This window comes from Callithrix jacchus, chromosome 16, assembly GCF_049354715.1.
Source record: "Callithrix jacchus isolate 240 chromosome 16, calJac240_pri, whole genome shotgun sequence".
NCBI lineage: Eukaryota > Metazoa > Chordata > Mammalia > Primates > Cebidae > Callithrix > Callithrix jacchus.
In genome coordinates this window covers 41,544,940-41,562,295 of record NC_133517.1, presented here as the reverse complement: position 1 = coordinate 41,562,295, position 17,356 = coordinate 41,544,940, and the positions used below count along the sequence as shown (strand labels likewise).

Below are 17,356 nucleotides of genomic sequence, written 5' to 3'. Positions count from 1 at the left end.
AATTTCTTGTCATTCAGCTCAGATCACTGCTCTTGTCATTGTTAGGAAATGTGAGTTTGCTATTTTGTTTTTCTATGTTTTAATTCAAATATAATGCTAATAGAAATAGTATCAGTTCCTAGTATTGCTGCCAGTTAAGCAAGTTGTATAGGAGAGAAAAAAAAAGATTTTCTTGGCCTAGTTTCCCATCATATTTTAAGCAATTGTATTTTTAACTAGCAAAAGAATGGTTATATATAAGATATATGTGTGTGTGTGTCCATTGATCTCTCTTTAGTTATACATTTATTTTTTAATCAGTTCTCATTGTGACCCTAAAGAAGTCCTTTTCCATCTTTCTCTCGGGTGTCATCTGGTGTACTAAGAGATCTGGTACACTGTACTAAGAGATCTGGTACACTGGCATGGAGCCACTTGAAACAGTCTTAACATCCTTATCAGCCCTTCCCTGACAGTGAATGTCATTTGTCTCATGTGAGCCAAATGAATTATGTTTCATCATCCAGTGTTTTCAGATTCTTTCCTCCCCCAACTGTCTCACACCAACTTGGAACATGGCACTACGGGGATCCACTTTTATATTACTTGCCTGATACCACACAGTCTTCCTTGATTGTGAATGGTGCACCGTTTTATCGTTTTATAGTTGACCGTTTATGATAATTGTTATCTATCCAGAAATTATCTCCTATAAATTGCCTGTAAGACATAGAGTTATACTTAAAGGCTGAGATAAACATATATTTGAATATGCTATATTATCTCTGTAACATTCAACTAGAAAGATGATTTGGGCATGAAGGCCCACATAAGTATTTCCTCTCTGATAAACAAAAGGGATTCATTAGAAGAGATATTGTCTGAAGTCAGTCCCTTATATCGGGTCCTTGGACACCATGTCCTGATCACCATTTATTATTGTAGCTAAATCTTTGGGCGTGTCACATTACCCTTTGGCTTCTGTCTCAGTTTGTCCTTCCCTTAACAGGGCTGGAGACTCCTCAAAAGTGGTTTTCTCCTTTGTTGTTATTCTGAAATCTTTCACGAATGTGGGTGTGTTTGAGATGCTGTATTGCTTGCAATGGTAGAACATTTAGGATACCTTTAGGTGTTGCATAAGGCTGCTTGCATCATATGGGTAGAGTTATGAGGTGGGTTTTCCAGAGTTCCAGGCCCCTCCACCTCCTTCACTTCCAGTTTTTCTACTTATCCTCCACCTTAGTACCACCAGCTACCCTCCCATTTTCTTCCTCTGATTCCTAGACTACTGAAGCTTCTTTTTCCCCCATTGAAACTTGCTCTCAGCAAAGTATCTAAACATATTCATAGAAGGTGGTAAATGTATCAAAATGATAAGCATTTTTATGTGTGAGATGATGAATATGTTAACTAGCTTGATTTAATCATTCCACATTTAAACAGATATTAAAACATTACATTGTGCCCCATAAATGTATACAATTATGATTTGCCAATTAAAAATCATCTTAATAATAAAAAAGTTTGAATGCTGCTTAACATGATTACTCATAAGGAGACTTTGTATTTTCAAGCCATAAAAAGTCTTAAAACAACAGGTAGTAAACATTTAACTGGGCAGTTTTAGAAACAGCCTCACTGTCCTTGGTAGCGGGATTGTCCTTGAAAATCTACTGGGTAGGAGATTGACTTCTCTACCCATCTGTGAGCTCAGGCCCCTTGCCTGGACTTTACTTTCAGCCAGGATCTGATCTGAGGCTACTCCATTGCAGTCTCATCTGTGGAAGACATGGAGGAGCCTCCAGTTACTTGGGAGCAGTAGCTTGAGTTTGTTAGGGATACAGGGGCTGTTCACAGGCTTTTTTTTCCCCGTTCACAGACATTTTTTCTGTTCACAGGCATTTTCCCATTCATAGGCATTTTTTTTTCCTGTTCACAGGCATTTTTTTCCTAACATAGGCATTTGTTAGGGATACAGGGGCTTGTTTAAGGCATTTTTTTCCCTTTTATTTCGAGATGAAGTCTTCCTCTGTCAGTCAGGCTGGAGTGCTGGAGTGCAGTGGCGCGATCTCAGCTCACTGTCACCTCCACCTCCTGGGTTCAAGCAATTCTCTTGCCTCAGTCTCCCAAGTAGCTGGGACTACAGGCATGCACCACCATGTCTGGCTGGGATGCTTAAGTCATTCTATATAGTCTTTAATATAGTGCACCACAGGCTAGTTAAGTGACCATGATTCTTCACTACTTGAACTTTCACTTTTGGACAAAAGTAAATGAGAGGATTCTGTCCAAGATTCTTGTGATAACTACATTATACATATGAGTATACCAGCACTGGAAAGTCTGTAAATGTTTTATTTGCATTTACGTTTTTCGGGATATCTAACAAAACATTCCAACCATGTTGTCTGTCTCCCTTTCAGCTCCATGTTGTTCATTGGAATTCAGAAAAATACCCCAGCTTTGTTGAGGCAGCTCATGAACCAGATGGACTGGCTGTCTTGGGAGTGTTTTTACAGGTGAGAATCCATTGATTTCATTTTCAATGATCAGCCTTGTTGAAGAGAGAGCTTCAGTCATGAAGCAGACATTCAACCATCCTGTAATAGTAAACTCCTTTTAGGTATAGCATTTTCCTTTTGAAATGAATATTAAAAATTATATATTCATTTAGGAGCATTGTCTTATAAGTCTTCTTATTGTCCATTGATCATTTTTATGTGAATAACAACAAGATCAAGAATAGCATCAACATCAAGAATAGCAGCAGAAATAACAACTGAGATACTGGAAGAAAACATTCATTCTGGGCTCTTCCTAACTGCATACTATTTAGGACAGAATAAAGTTCAAGCTCCTGATTCTTGAAACACTGGTCTCACCACAATGACGTATTGTCCCAGTGTACTCACTGGTTTTTAAAAAAATTTTGTTGTGTTTCCTTTAATATTCACATGTGGTTAGACAACTATTGTCATCATACCTGGGAACAGGTTGGGCCTTTCGCCTCCCACTGCCTCCACATTCTTGTAGGTGTGCACCTTTGTCACACCCCATACTCTCTATGTGTTGTAACTCATGAGCAGAGATTGCCATGGATGGCAACAATCCCTTGCCTTTAAGGACACCAAATAGGGGTGATTACAGCAGGATCCAAGTGCTTTAAAACCTTCAGGTAGATTCAGAACACCTGTAGTGATGAAAAGAGGATCATTTATGTATCTACAATTTATGATGAATTTGCTTATGATGATATATTCCCTTTGGGATCCCAAATCATTTTAGGCTGCATGTGTGAGATGTTTGCATCTAGTATTTTGATGCCACCATTGTCTAAATTTGGGGTTTGACTGTCACATCTAGCTTAGTAGTGCAGGTTATTTGTTAGACTGTCTTAAGCAAAGTTTCTCTCAAGTGAACCTACATTTTAAACAGTGACAAAACTTAGCAAATATTAAGCTGTTGTTACTGTTAGTTTTGTAGCCAAACTGAAAGTTCAGTACAGGAACTCTGTAATATTATCTTGTTGTTCAGATTCTTCTGGCATGATAAGGCTGGCAGGTAAAAGAGAAGCTTTGTTACAGAACAATCACTGTATGTTCTGTGCTGTGTAAGGTTTTTTAAAAAATAATTTTAAAATAATGAGTGAAATTGAGTGATTCAGACTTGATGTGCTACAGTAACCATTTCTTTTGAAATTTTATGTTTTTAGATTGGTGAACCTAATTCCCAACTGCAAAAGATTATTGATATTTTGGATTCCATTAAAGAAAAGGTAAAATGAATTACTGTCTGTTAATAATTAACATATTTCTTGTTCTCTCCTACATTCTCTTATCTTCCTTTAAAGACTTAGACCTTAGACATATGCTGCCTGCTTTGAAGCAAGTTTGAAACATACTTGATGAAAAGAGCAGAAGTAACATATTACCACTTGTATTTTGAATGGTAGGGTATTACATTACCTAAAATAAACAGAATAAATATATGTACGCATAATAAGTCTCTGGTATTATATTACAGAGTAAGCCTTTAATTGTAACACATTAAGGGACCGCTTATACTAAAACAAAACTTGTGCTTTTTAAATAAATTTATATGAGATGTTAGTTTATCTAAAAATTATAAGATGAAGATAGATGCTTTTTAAAAGATACTAAAGGAAGATAATAGATAATTCTAGATACAGATATTCCATATTGTTCATGGAATTATAATGGATGTACATGGAGGTATGTTTTTTGAGGTCTATGTAAAGCTATCCCATTCTAATATTTGGGAATTCTTTTCATTCCTCCAGGGTAAACAAATTCAATTCACAAATTTTGACCCATTATCTCTATTTCCACCATCCTGGGACTACTGGACATATTCTGGTTCTCTTACCGTTCCACCTCTTCTTGAGAGTGTCACATGGATTCTTTTAAAGCAACCTATAAACATCAGCTCTCAACAGGTACACAATCTCTTCCAGGTTGATACTGATTCCCTCAGAGAAAACTGGGCTTCCTTTTTAAAACCATGCCCTTGATTTCTGCTGCATTTTGAAGATGTTTTCTCGCTATTAATCAGATGGGTGATTGGGCTAGAGGAGATCTATGATCCTTTCTTATTTGACCTTTTATGATTAGACGATTTCTTTGCCACAACTTAGAAATGTACCTAGTGACACTGATGAAAGTGAAGCATTATTTTGAGCACTACAATTGTTTGCTTTTGTTTTGTTGCTGTTTGTTTCATATGTTTGTTTGATACAGGCTGAGATACAAACAAAAAATCAGAGAGAGGCTACTTATAGAAGGTGACATTTTTCTTTCTGACCTTAGTCTCCACACCTGCTTCTACAAATTTCCAAGTGAAACTTGAGGACAGTGATTGGTGCACTGCCCTAAGAAATGTTTGCCTGCTAAGTGTAAGAAGTTGTTACTTTGTACACTTAAAAACTTGTAAAGTGGGTAGACTGAGCACAGTGGATCCTGCCTGTAATCTCAGCACTTTGGGAGGCTGAGCTGGGTGGGTTGCTTGAGTCCTGGAGTTCAAGACTAGCCTGGGCAACATGGGAAAACCCTGTCTCTACAAAAAATACAAAAATTAGCCGGGCGTGGTGGTGTGTGCCTGTAGTCCCAGCTACTCAAGTGGCTGAGGTAGTAGGATCGCTTGGACCTGAGAGGTTGATGCTATAGTGAGCCATGATTGTGCCACTGCATTCTAGCCTGGGCAACAGAGGAAGACCCTGTCTAAAAAAAATTTTGTTAAGATAGTAGATCTCATTTAGTGTTCTTACTACAATTATAAGAAGAGGAAGGAGAGAGAAAGAGGAGGAGAGTGATATGGAGAGGAGGAGTTGTTGATCTTTTGGCATTTGTTAGCAAAACTTTTGTTGAGCTGTCTGAGGGTCTTAATGCTTAAGCATTTGTGGAGAGGCTATGGGATACCTCTTTTTGTGTAGATATCTACTCACACATTCTTATGTTAAATGCTTATTGAGCTGCCCCTATAGGCCAATAGTCTGCTAGACTCAGGATATCTAGTCTGTCGCCCAGGCTGGTGTGGAGGTGGTGTAATCATAGCTCACCCCAGCCTTGAACTCCTAGGCTCAAGCCATTGGTCTTCCTGCCTTGGCCTCTCAGGTAGCTGGAACTACAGGTGTATGCTACCATGCCTAGCTTATTTAAAAAAAATTACTGTAAACAGGGTTTCACATTATTGCCCTGGCTGGTCTTGAAGTGAACCACTTCTGGCCTCAAATGATCCTCCTGCCTCGGCCTCCCAAGGATTACAGTGCTAGGATCATGTTCAGTGTATTCAACTTGGAGCTTGGAGCACTGAACAATGGGGCTGACCAATCTGGCAGGTGGATGCTGTGTTTTTGGATGCTGTGCTTCTTCGTTGGCTTTGGTTTTGTTGTTCTTTTTGAATTCGTGCAATATCTTAGCATGAATAGTCTAGTAATTTTTGCAGCTAATAAAGTACAAATGTACTGGGCTTGCCCACCTGCCTAGCTGTTTATTTTTTCTCCTAATGATACCAGAGCTGGTCCTCCTTTACAAATCATTTCAGGCAGCATTTCCCCTTGGGGCATTGAACACATCCTTCTTTCTATTGGGTATTTGTTCTTATTGACCTTGTCTTTAGTATCAAAGACAAATAATAACCTGGTGTATAGTTTTTAAAACATTTTACAAAAGTCTGCTTAGAAATCCAGAGCTTGACTGACATGAAAACTCCTGTGAATTTTTTCTATCATTGTGTCTAGAGAAAAATGACCTGTAACTGATTCAGAGTCCTTATTAAGGGAATTCATTTTCTCCTTGTCAATGCGATGAGGAGAAATGGTTTACTTTTCTCCTCGTCATGGTTTACTTTTATATATCTTTATTATATTTGAACTGAATAATATTAAGAATGAATAAACTATAACATCAAGGTAGTTAATAAGGGTTCATGTTTTCCCTCATATTTCAAGGGCATTGTTATTTCTTAAAGCCACTTGGAAAATAACTTCTTGTTTAGTTTTGTTTTTTGTTCTCAATCCACCAGTGATTTGGAAGAGAATATGTCAAAATATATAGTTTAGTTCCTTAAAAATAATAAAGTTAACCTTATTAAAAATATCTCCCTGCAAGTTTAGGAGTTATGATTCCCTAACTGTGGATTCACTACTTTGTCTTATTTGAGGCTCGATGATTAATATGATTAATGTAGTTTTTATGCAGAGCAATATATAAAAGAATAGCTGTATTTTAGAGCTCTGAAGTGATTGTTAATTCACTTTGGAGCATTCACTTAAATCTGCTATAGTAGGAACACTTTCACTTATTTTAGAAGGAACACTTTCACATATTTTAGTTTTTAACCAAATTGAGAAAGTTATTTGAGTAACAATTCAATATATTAAAATATGATATTATGGTGGTTTTAAAAGTTAAAGAATAAAGCCAAAGCAAAAAAAATTTAGTCCCAGTCAAACCATGAAAAAATATCAGGCAAAACCCAATTAGGGGATATTCTACAAAATATCCAGTCAGTACTCTCAAGGTCATTAAGACTGTCAAGGTCATAAAAAAATGGTGAGTCTGAGACACTGTCACATTTCAGAAATGCCTAAGGAAATATGAATACTAAATATAGTGTTTCCTGGGTGGGATCTTGGAAAAGAAAAAGACATTAGGTAAAAACAAGAACATCTAAATAAAGGAAGGACTTTAGTTAATTCTAACATTTTAATATTGATTCATTAATCATGGAAAATGTTCCATACTAATATAATATATTGATAATAGGAGAAACAGAGTTTGGGGTGTATGAGAAATATATGTAGTATCTTTGCAATAATTCTATAAATTGAAAACTATACCAAAATAAAAAGTTTACTTAAAATATCGAAAACAAGCTGGGTGCGGTGGCTCATGCCTGTAATCTCAGCACTTTGGGAGGCTGAGGCTGGTGGATCACAAGGTCAGGAGTTCAAGACCAGCCTGGCCAATATGGTTAATCCCCATCTCTACTAAAAATAATAATAATAATAAAATAGCTGGGCATCGTGGCGGGTGCCTGTAGTCCCAGCTACTCAGGAGGCTGAGGCAGGAGAATCGCTGGAATCCGGGAGGTGGAGGTTGCACTGAGCCAAGATCGTGCCACTGCACTCCATTATGGGTGTCAGAGCAAGGATCCATCTCAATAAAAAAAAAAAGAAAAAAAATTGAAAACATAGTTAGGCACGGTGGCTTACATTTGTAATCCCAGCACTCTGGGAGGCCAAGGCAGGAGGATCATTTGAGGTCAAGAGTTCTAGACCAGTAAGGCCAAGATAGCAAAATTCTGTCTTTACCAAAAATATATAAATTAACTGGGTTTGGTGGCATGCACCTGCAGTGCCAGCTGCTGCAGAGGCTGAGGCAGGAGAATCACTTGAAACTGGGAGGTAGAGGTTGCAGTGAGCAGAGATGAAGCCACTGCACTCCAGCCTGGGTGACAGAGCAAGATTCCATCTCAAAAAAAAAAAAAAAAAATCTAAAACATAAACTGGTCTATAGAATTAATCCATCACTTAACTCTTTTATGTAAAATAAAATGAATGTCTTTTCTATATATCATTGACTTAAAGACTTTCCTTCCTTCCTTTCTTCCTTCCTTCCCTCCCCCCCTCCTTCCCCTTCCTTCCTTCCTTCCTTCCTTCCTTCCTTCCTTCCTTCCTTCCTTCCTTCCTTCTTTTCTTTTCTCTTCTTTCTTTTTTTCTTTCTCTCTCTCTCTTCCTTCATTCCTCTCTCTCTCTCCTTCTTTCTTCAGGATCTTACTCTGTCATCCAGCTCAAGCTGCAGTGGCACAATCTCGGCTCACTGTAACCACTGCCTCCTGAGTTCAAGCTATTCTCTTGCCTCAGGCTCCTGAGTAACTGGGATCACAAGCACCTACCACCAGACATGGCTAGTTTTGGTACTTTTACTAGAGATGGGGTTTTGCCATTTTAGCCAGACTGGTCTTGAACTCTTGACCTCAGGTGATCCACCTGCCTTGGCCTCCCAAAGTGCTGCGTGATTACAGGTGTGAGCCACACCGCCCAGCCAAGAGTTACTTTTCAAAAGATAAATTTTTGTCTCAATTTTGGATGGTCTTTATCTTTTTTAGGTCAATGAAAAATACTGTTTATATTCATTTTCCAGTTCCATCATATAATGTCACTGGCTGTAAAGACTAAATCCTTTTTTTTAGTGAGTTGGCACCAGATTATTTTCTCAGAGTTTCTCCGCAATTTCATGCCAAGTCATAGTTTGACCTAAGGGGCAAATCAGATATTTTTCATTTTTAAAAAAATTTAAATCCATTTTTCTCTCTCAGAGTCACTCCTCAAAGACTAAATTCTTAACTGCCATGCCAGTGAGCAGATAAATGTACTATCTTCTGATCCTTTTGAAGACAAATCTGTCATTTTCTCTGGAGGGCCAACTTTTCTTGCCAAGTCTCTTTGGGTTATCCTAAATTATGAACATTGGGTTACTTAGCTGAAATTCAATGTGCAAAATACTTGGCTTAGTTTCTACTCTCCTTAAACAAACAAACAAACAAACAAATACCTCTTTTTGTTTATTATATATTATTTGCATGCAATAAAACTCATGAATTTTAAGTGTGTGGTTGCTGATTATGGTAACTGTATATAGGCATGCTACAACTACTATAATTATGATATAGCTCTCAACCAGTGCATTGGCTCACACCTCTAATCCCAGCACTTTGGGAGGTCAAGGCAGGTGGATCATCTAAGGTCTGGAGTTTGAGACCAGCCTGGTCAACATGGTAAAACCCAGTCTCTACTAAAAATATAAAAATTAGCCACGCGTGGTGGTACACGCCTGTAGTCCCAGCTACTCAGGAGGCTGAGGCAGGAGAATTGTTTGAACCTGGGAGGTGAGGTTGCAGTGAGCCCAGATCATGCCACTGTACTCCAGCCTGGGTGACAGAGTAAGACTTCATCTCAAAATAAATAAATAAATAAATAAAGGTATAGATCTCAGCCAAAAATTTTCTGGTGCTCTTTTTCAGTCCTTCACCTTCTCCACCATAGTCCTAGGGAATAACTGGTGTGCTGTCACTAGAATTTTACTTTTCTTAGAATTTTATTTAAATGAGTCATACACTAGATTTTTGTGTTTGAGTTCTTTTACTGGTATAATTTTTTAAAATTCACCCATTTCATTATTTATTTATTTATTTTCCTGAGACAGAGTCTTGCTCTGTTGCCCAGACTGGAGTGGAGTGTTATGATCTTGGCTCACTGCAACCTCTGCCTCCCAGGTGCAAGCAATTCTCCTGCCTCAGCCTCCTGAGTAGCTGGGACTATAAGCACTTACCACCACACATGGCTAATTTTTGTATTTTTGAAGGGATTCTCCTGCCTCAGCCTCCTGAGTAGTTGGAACTATAGGCACCCATCACCATGCCTAGCCAATTTTTATATTTTTAGTAGAGAAGGGGTTTCACTATGTTGGCCAAGCTGGTCTTGAACTCCTGGCCGTGATCCACCCATCTTGGCTTTCCAAAATGCTGAGATTACAAGTGTGATTCACCATTCCTGACTCATTTCATTAATTTTTATTACTGTGTAATATGCCATGGTGTGGATATATTTTTAAAAATATATTTCACAATTGATGGATATTTGGCTTGCTTTTAATTTTGGCCATTATGAATAATAGCAATCCATATTTGGATATTAGGAGTAATTTGCATACACACTTTTGTGTGTATACATTTTTATATGTCTTGTGTCAATACTTAGAACTGGAATTACTAGGTCATGTTTGTTTAATTTTGCAAAGTGCTCTTATATTGTTTTCTTTCTTTCCTTTTTTTTTTTTCCTGAGGAGTCTCACTCACTGCAACCTCCCAACTCCTGGGTTCAAGCGATTCTCCTGCCTCAGCCTCTCAAGTAGCTGGGATTACAGGTGTTCGCCATTATGCCCAGCTAATTTTTGTATTTTTAGTAGAGACAAGGTTTCACCATGTTGGCCGGGTTGGTCTCAAACTGCTGACCTCAAGTGATTTGCTTACCTTGGCCTCCAAAAGTGCTGGGATTACAGGCATGTGCCACTGCATCCAGCTGAGTGAAGTACTACTATATTGTTTTCTAAAGTGTCTGTGTCATCTTACATTCCCAGCAGCAATGTATAAGATTTCTAGTTGCTTCAGACCCCTGCAAGTATTTGGCATTGTCAGTTTTTCTAACTTTAGATATTCTAGTGGGTATGTGTGTATGTGTGATTTTAATTTGCATTTATCTAATGACCAATGATTTTGAACATTTTTTATACGCTTATTGGCTATGATTGTATCTCCTTTTGTTAAGTATCTGTTCAGATCATCTGTCCATTTTTACATTGGGTTGTTTGCAAGAGTTCTTTATATACTCTGGATAACAGCTCTTCCTCAGATGGCGCAGTGGCTCACTCCTATAATCCCAGCATTTTGAAAGGCTGAGGCGGGCAGATCACTTGAGGCCAGGAGTTGAAGACCAGTGTCGCCAACATGGTAAATCCTGTCTCCATTAATTAAAAAAAAAAATTAGTTGGGCATGGTGGCACTTGCCTATAACCTTAGCTACTCTGAAGGCTGAGGCATGAGAATCGCTTCAATCCAGGAGGTGGAGGTTGCATGAGTTGAGATTGTGCCACTGTAATCCAGGTTGGATAACAGAGCAAGACTATCTTAAAAAACAACAACAAAAAAAGTGAATCCTTGGGACTTAGAAATTCTGATTCACAAGTTTGGGGTAGGGTCCAGGAATCTAAATTTTTAAGAATTAACTCAAAGTATTTTCATTCAGATGCTTTGGGACCATCCCTCCCCAAACTGACTTAGAGTGATGAGACATGTGTGTGGACGTAATAGATCAATCTCGGAAGGTTAGTTAGAGCTGAGTGGTCAAGGAGCTTGGAAGCCACACTGACACGTTTGTTTTGGGTACCTATAAAAATGTTAGAAATGTAATGTATTACAGGGATGTATTTGGAGATGTTTAAAATGATATGATGTTTGGTATTTGCTTAAAAATAGCCTAGTGTGGGTAGCATGGCCAATGGAAAGAGAGCTTAGGTGGGAGAATGGTTGGAAAAATTGGCTGCGTGTTGATGATTGTTGATGTTGCTTTTTCTACCTTTGTGTACTTTTTAACATTTCCATAATAAAAAGTAACTTAAAAGGATAGGGAAAAATGCGAAAACAGAAAACAAGTTAGAGATAGTGTATAGTCCGTGGTTAGTGCATGGCTTGTTTGTCAAGATGGCTTATTTATTGAAACTTCTCAGCTACCCCTCAAGTTTCTCATCTGTGAAATGGGATAATTATATATTGATTGGGGCATTTTGGGGATTAACTAAGGTAATGTAAAGCACTTAACACAGTGCCTAGTCCATCATGCTTCATAACAGAAATTATTTTTATTATTACTCAATTTTGACAGGCAGTGGAATGCTATTAAAGAGGTTTGAAGGCTGGGCGTGGTGGCTTACACCTGTAATCCTAGCACTTTGAGAGGCTGAGGCGGGAGGATCACATGACATCAGCAGTTCAAAACCGGCCCGGCCAACATGGTGAAACCCCTTCTCTATTAAAAAAAAAAAAAGGTTTGAGTATGAGAGTGACATAAAGCTGTTTACAGAACCATAGAAGAAGTGTATTTCAGCTTATCAGAGTTGCTACACAATGAAATTAAAATTTCAGTATTAGAGTCAAGGAAACCAGCAAAACAGGTCATACCTGCTTCAGCCTCAAAGCTGAACTGGGGACATTCCTACTGGGAACCTGTAGGTGCTGAGTCAGCCTTAGTGACAGAGGGGCAGATTAGCTGCCTGAATAAAGCCTGGAACCACATAAGGGGGTGAGACTGGTGAAGAATCAGCCAGGGATGTGCATTTTAAGGCCAGGACAGTGCTGGAGGACACCAGAGCCAATCTGAGTGGAGACTGGCAAATACAGGGTCAATCTAGCTGGGCCTAATGATTGTGACACCCAGAGTTATAAGGGGAAGCGGTTTGGCAAGACATCAGAACAGGTCTAGGGACTCTTTCCAAAATGCACAGGCTGGTCAGAGAAAGAGCTGAAGTTAGATCCAGTTCTAGACTGGTGAGCTGAATGTGCTGCTGGGGCAGGGAGCCATGATCAACTTCAGAGAAGTTGAACAGGGGCAGGAGCTGGGGCTCTGGGAGGAAAATCAAGCCAATGTCTTCAGAGGAATCAGCAGTATCACTGTGGAGGCAGGTTGCTTGATGAGGCCTGTGGACCTGTGCTTTGATTCAGGACTCAGAATTCCTGCATAGATACTCAGAATGGCCATGCAGGCAGACCTGGATTGTCATGATCTGCAGAAGGCTAGGTGTCTTTCCTATGGTCCCAGAGGTTACATTTTATTAGCCTCTGCTACTTGACCAGAGATTCTCTTAAGTCTCATGTGGTTATAGCTATAATGATCTGGTCTAATGAAACATGAGTAATAGTACATTGTAAACATTTGTCTCCTTCCCGTATCTGTACTTAAAAAAAACCCTCAAAATATTACACGTGGAAAACATGGTTGCTTGTATATATGATGGTTTATCCTATCTGCCACAGAGCATGGTTATAAACTGCTGCCTGTTTATAAAGGACTTCTCTCCCCTCTGCCCCCATCTGGTTAGTACTATACAAGAAACATTTTAGGCACAGGTATTTGATGAAAACCTGAAGGATGTGTCCTAGTCTGAATTTGCTTGACTCTGAGATTAGGTGGTTGACAAAGTTTAGAGAACAGAGGTTCTCATTCCTAATAGTGTGTCTTCATCAAAATAAAACAAAACAACAAGCACCAAAGATTTGCTTTTATTAATTGACAATATAATTTTGAAATTTCTTTAATTTTTTCAGCTTCACTTTAGACCTGTACTAAATATTAACAAATAATATTAAAACACTAAGGGATTGTTAAAAATTTATAAGACATATTTATAATAGAAAAGTTTTCAGCAATAGACAATAATGATGTAGGTTGATATTTATTGACATGCAAAGATGGCTAGGATATATACTAAGTGAAAAAATTAGACGTCAAAACAGCATGTATAGTTGAGTTCATTTTGTCATAAAACATATGTGTGTGTGTCTATATGCTGAAAAACATTCTCTAATTTCTAAATAGTTACTCTGTAAGCCACACTCTAGATGTTTCCTCTTGTTACTTTGATCATCAAATTAAAAATGCTTATATATTTAATTTTGGAATGTGCAGGTATTTGTACAGTGATGAGAATTCAGCAGAAGAGTTGCTTTATTTTATATATGACATGTAATAGAAAATTTTCATTGCAATTTTTTTGTTCCTGGTTGTAAACATATCTTAATTCTTTATGCAGGGTAATTCATTAATATTGGTGCGGATTTCTATTGCTGAAGCTAACTCCTTTCTTCGTCTACAGCTGGCCAAATTCCGCAGTCTCCTGTGCACAGCGGAGGGTGAAGCAGCAGCTTTTCTGTTGAGCAATTACCGCCCACCACAGCCTCTGAAGGGCCGCAAAGTGAGAGCCTCTTTCCGTTAAAACTTGTCACCAGTGAACTCCCGAAAACATGGCTGTGGAGAGGCAGTGAAACAAAACAAAACACAAAAGTCTCTGCCAGCAGCTTCTTTGTAGAATTCTAATTTATGGGAAACATTTTACTGTCAGCTTCAGTGTCACAAAGAAACACAAAGTAAACTAGATCTCTCTCTCCTTTTTGGTTTTTTTAGTGATAGGTTCTCACTCTCTCACCCAGGCTGAAGTGCAGTGGTACGATCTTGGCTAACTGCAGCCTCCAGCTCCTGGACTCAAGTGATCTTCATACCTCAGCCTCCAGAGTAGGCAGAACCACAGGCATGCACCAGCACACCTGGCTAATTTTTTTTTTTTTTTTTTTTTTTTAGAAATGGGGTCTTGCTATGTTGCCCAGGCTGGTCTCAAGCTCCTGGCCTCAAGTGAGCCTCCTGCCTTGGCCTCTCAAAGTGTTGGGATTTCAAGTATGGTCCATCATGCCCAGCTGACCTAGATCTCTTTACTAACTTAACTTGTCTGTCTCATATTTGCATTAATGGATATTCACAGTTAAGCATTGTTTGACATATACTAAAACCCATGAAATATGTCTACTTCAACCTGGATGAAAATATGGTCAACATTGCAAACTTCAGCCTGTATTAAAAATTTTATCTTGCTATAGAGACTGGAGTAGTCACAGCTCTCAGTGATGTTAGGTGGAAATTTAAATTTATATCTCAGATGATAGGATTGTGATGCTTTTTTCAAAACAAGTGATTCTGCTTAATATTTTGTTATTCCAATTCATAAAAAGTAGATTATGTTTTCTTTTAAGGTGAATTTTTGCAATGATTATGTTGCTAACTCTCATTGCATGATACCTTTAATAAAGAGTTATGGGCAATGGGACAAAGCTACTTAAGGTGTCTCCTCCACTGATCAAAAATATTCCATATAGTCTTGGTGAGGAATTCCTCAGGATATAAATGCCTATTTTTACACTGTAATGAATGATACCATATGTAATATTCACTCAGTAATGTTAATAATGAACTGGCTAGAAATTGACAAGATGCAATGCCTACCAGTTTATAACATTAACATGGTTTGAAACTAACATATTATTTAGTACCAGTGGAGTCAGAGCTGCTCTCAGGCATGATGAACACGTTGCCCGTTTTTGCCTGGTGTTTTGGCAGCAAAGCAGGAAGCAATCTTGTTTGGGTCATTGTTCTGTCAATTTCTGGAAAAAATTACTTGAGTCTCATATAAATATACAATGGGTCCATGAATCCTTCAACCCATTTCCATGTCAAAACTCATTTTTCCTTTTATACATGTCCCTCAGTCTCTTAATTTTGTCAGGTGGGGCTTGATCTTAATTTTTATTTTTGTTTGTTTTTGGTGAAGGAGGATAAGAGTGGTGTTTCTTTTGTCCTTTTTCTGGTACAAATGGAGGGACTTAATTAACTTAATAACCACATTTAAGACTTGAACACATATAACACTTTTGTCATCTTCTAACATAAGTTTGCCTATATTTCCTTGATTTTGATGATTTGTTTCATATAGCTCTCTTCCTCTGGATGTAGATTTTTTTCTTCTTTTAGACAGACTCTAACTCTGTTACTGAGGCTGGAGTGCAGTGGCATAACCTTGGCTCACTGCAACCTCTGCCTCCCAGGATGATTCTCCTCCCTCAGTCCCTTGAGTTACTGGGATTACAGGCACACACCACCACACTTGGCTACTTTTTGTATTTTTAGTAAAGATGGGGTTTTGCTATATTGGCCAGGCTGGTCTCAAACTCCTGACCTCAAGTGATCTGCCCATCCCAGCATCTCAAGTTGCTGAGATTACAAGCATGAGCCACCATGCCTGGCCTGAATGTAAATTTTAATTATTGAACTTATTCTTCAGTGTTCTTCTTGATAGAATAACTGAGTATCAGTAAATTGGGTAACGATGATGTATACTGTTGTATAAGGTGAGCTCCTGAAGAGTGAAGCTGATATTTTAGTCAATATTCTTTTCACCTCAGTGTCTACTTTGAGGCCTTTTAGAAGACTGATCTGCAGCAATTATTTAATGAATTGAATCTTTAAAAATTTTTTATTTGCTATCTTTGGTAATTATCTCTCTGAAATAAAATGCACTACAAGTTAATATAACAAGTAAAATACATCATCTTTTGAAAATGGTTTCTTTTTGAAGGAATACTTATTAATTGTAACTTGTAAAACCAAAAGTTCTAATGGTTTTTAAAAACCAGTGTTGAGTGGAAAAGTGTTTCTTTGGTTTGGTAAGACCTGTGGAGAATCCTAGTCGGGGGAAAAAGCCTGTTTTCTCAAAGAATGTAAGTTGCTATATCTGGAGGGGCAAGGGTTCTAATTACTGTCTGTGAGAGTTATCACTTTGTAACTTATGGTTTCTGCTGCAGTATTGTGTCGGTTCCGTCCTATAAATTGCACCTTAATAGACCAAAAATATTTATATAGCACTGATTTCCTTGAATATTGTCTGTTAATTGATATATCTCCTAGAGGCAGAAGGTTTAAATGTGTGTTAAAATTGTTATATTGTCTCCTTTTTAAGAGTTGTAAATACTAGTGTAGATCTCTTTTGTTTCCTGCAGCAAATACAAAATACATTTGTATGGTTGTTAAGCATTTTGTATTTTAATTTAAATTGGATTCAACCACAATGAAGAAAGCTTTCAACTGTATCAGGGCCGTGTACATACAAGACATAGAATGAGATTGCATTTTACATTTCTTCTTTACTTTTCTTTCTGAGATAGAGTTTCCCTCTGTCACTCAGGCTGGAATGCACCAGTGTGATCTCAGCTCACTGCAGCCTTGATCCCCTAGGCTCAAGCAATCCTCCCAACTGAGCCTCCTGAGTTGCTGGGACTATAGGTGTGAGCCACCACACCTGGCTAATTTTTATATTTTTTATAGAGACAATGTCTCTCACTATGTTGCTCAGGCTGGCATTGAACTTCTGGGCTCAAGTGATTCTCCTGCCCCAGCCTCCCAAAATGTGGGAAGACAGGTGTAAGCCACCACACCCAGCCACGTTTTACACTTTTAATTTAGAAAATAATTTCATACCCAGAGAAAAAATACACAGTACAAAAAAACTGTTTCCTCCCTGAAATGTTTGAAAGTAATTTGCCAGTCTGATTCCTCATCATTTCACAAACTTCAGTATGAATTTCCTACAAGCTGGGACATTGTCCTACATAATTATAATGTAACTAAATACAACTAAAACAACTGTAGGATTAGCATGGCTTTATTATTAACCACCCAATCCATTCAAGAAATAACTTGTCC

General features: G+C 38.1%; 1 protein-coding gene across 4 annotated transcripts in view; it reads left to right on the top strand.

Annotated features, from left to right (window-relative positions):
- Positions 1-16,684, top strand: part of CA13 (carbonic anhydrase 13) — a 64,048-nt gene extending 47,364 nt beyond the window's left edge. For 2 of the 4 annotated variants that reach the window (XM_078352732.1, XM_002759039.6), the window contains 4 exons: positions 2,403-2,498; positions 3,692-3,754; positions 4,280-4,435; positions 13,926-16,684. In XM_078352732.1, the coding sequence (XP_078208858.1) occupies positions 2,403-2,498; positions 3,692-3,754; positions 4,280-4,435; positions 13,926-14,045 (435 nt within the window). In that variant the 3' untranslated portion in view covers positions 14,046-16,684. The remainder of the gene's footprint in view (positions 1-2,402; positions 2,499-3,691; positions 3,755-4,279; positions 4,436-13,925) is intronic. The other 2 variants (XM_078352733.1, XM_078352734.1) reach the window with 1 other exon arrangement.
- Positions 16,685-17,356: the final 672 nt, after the last annotated feature.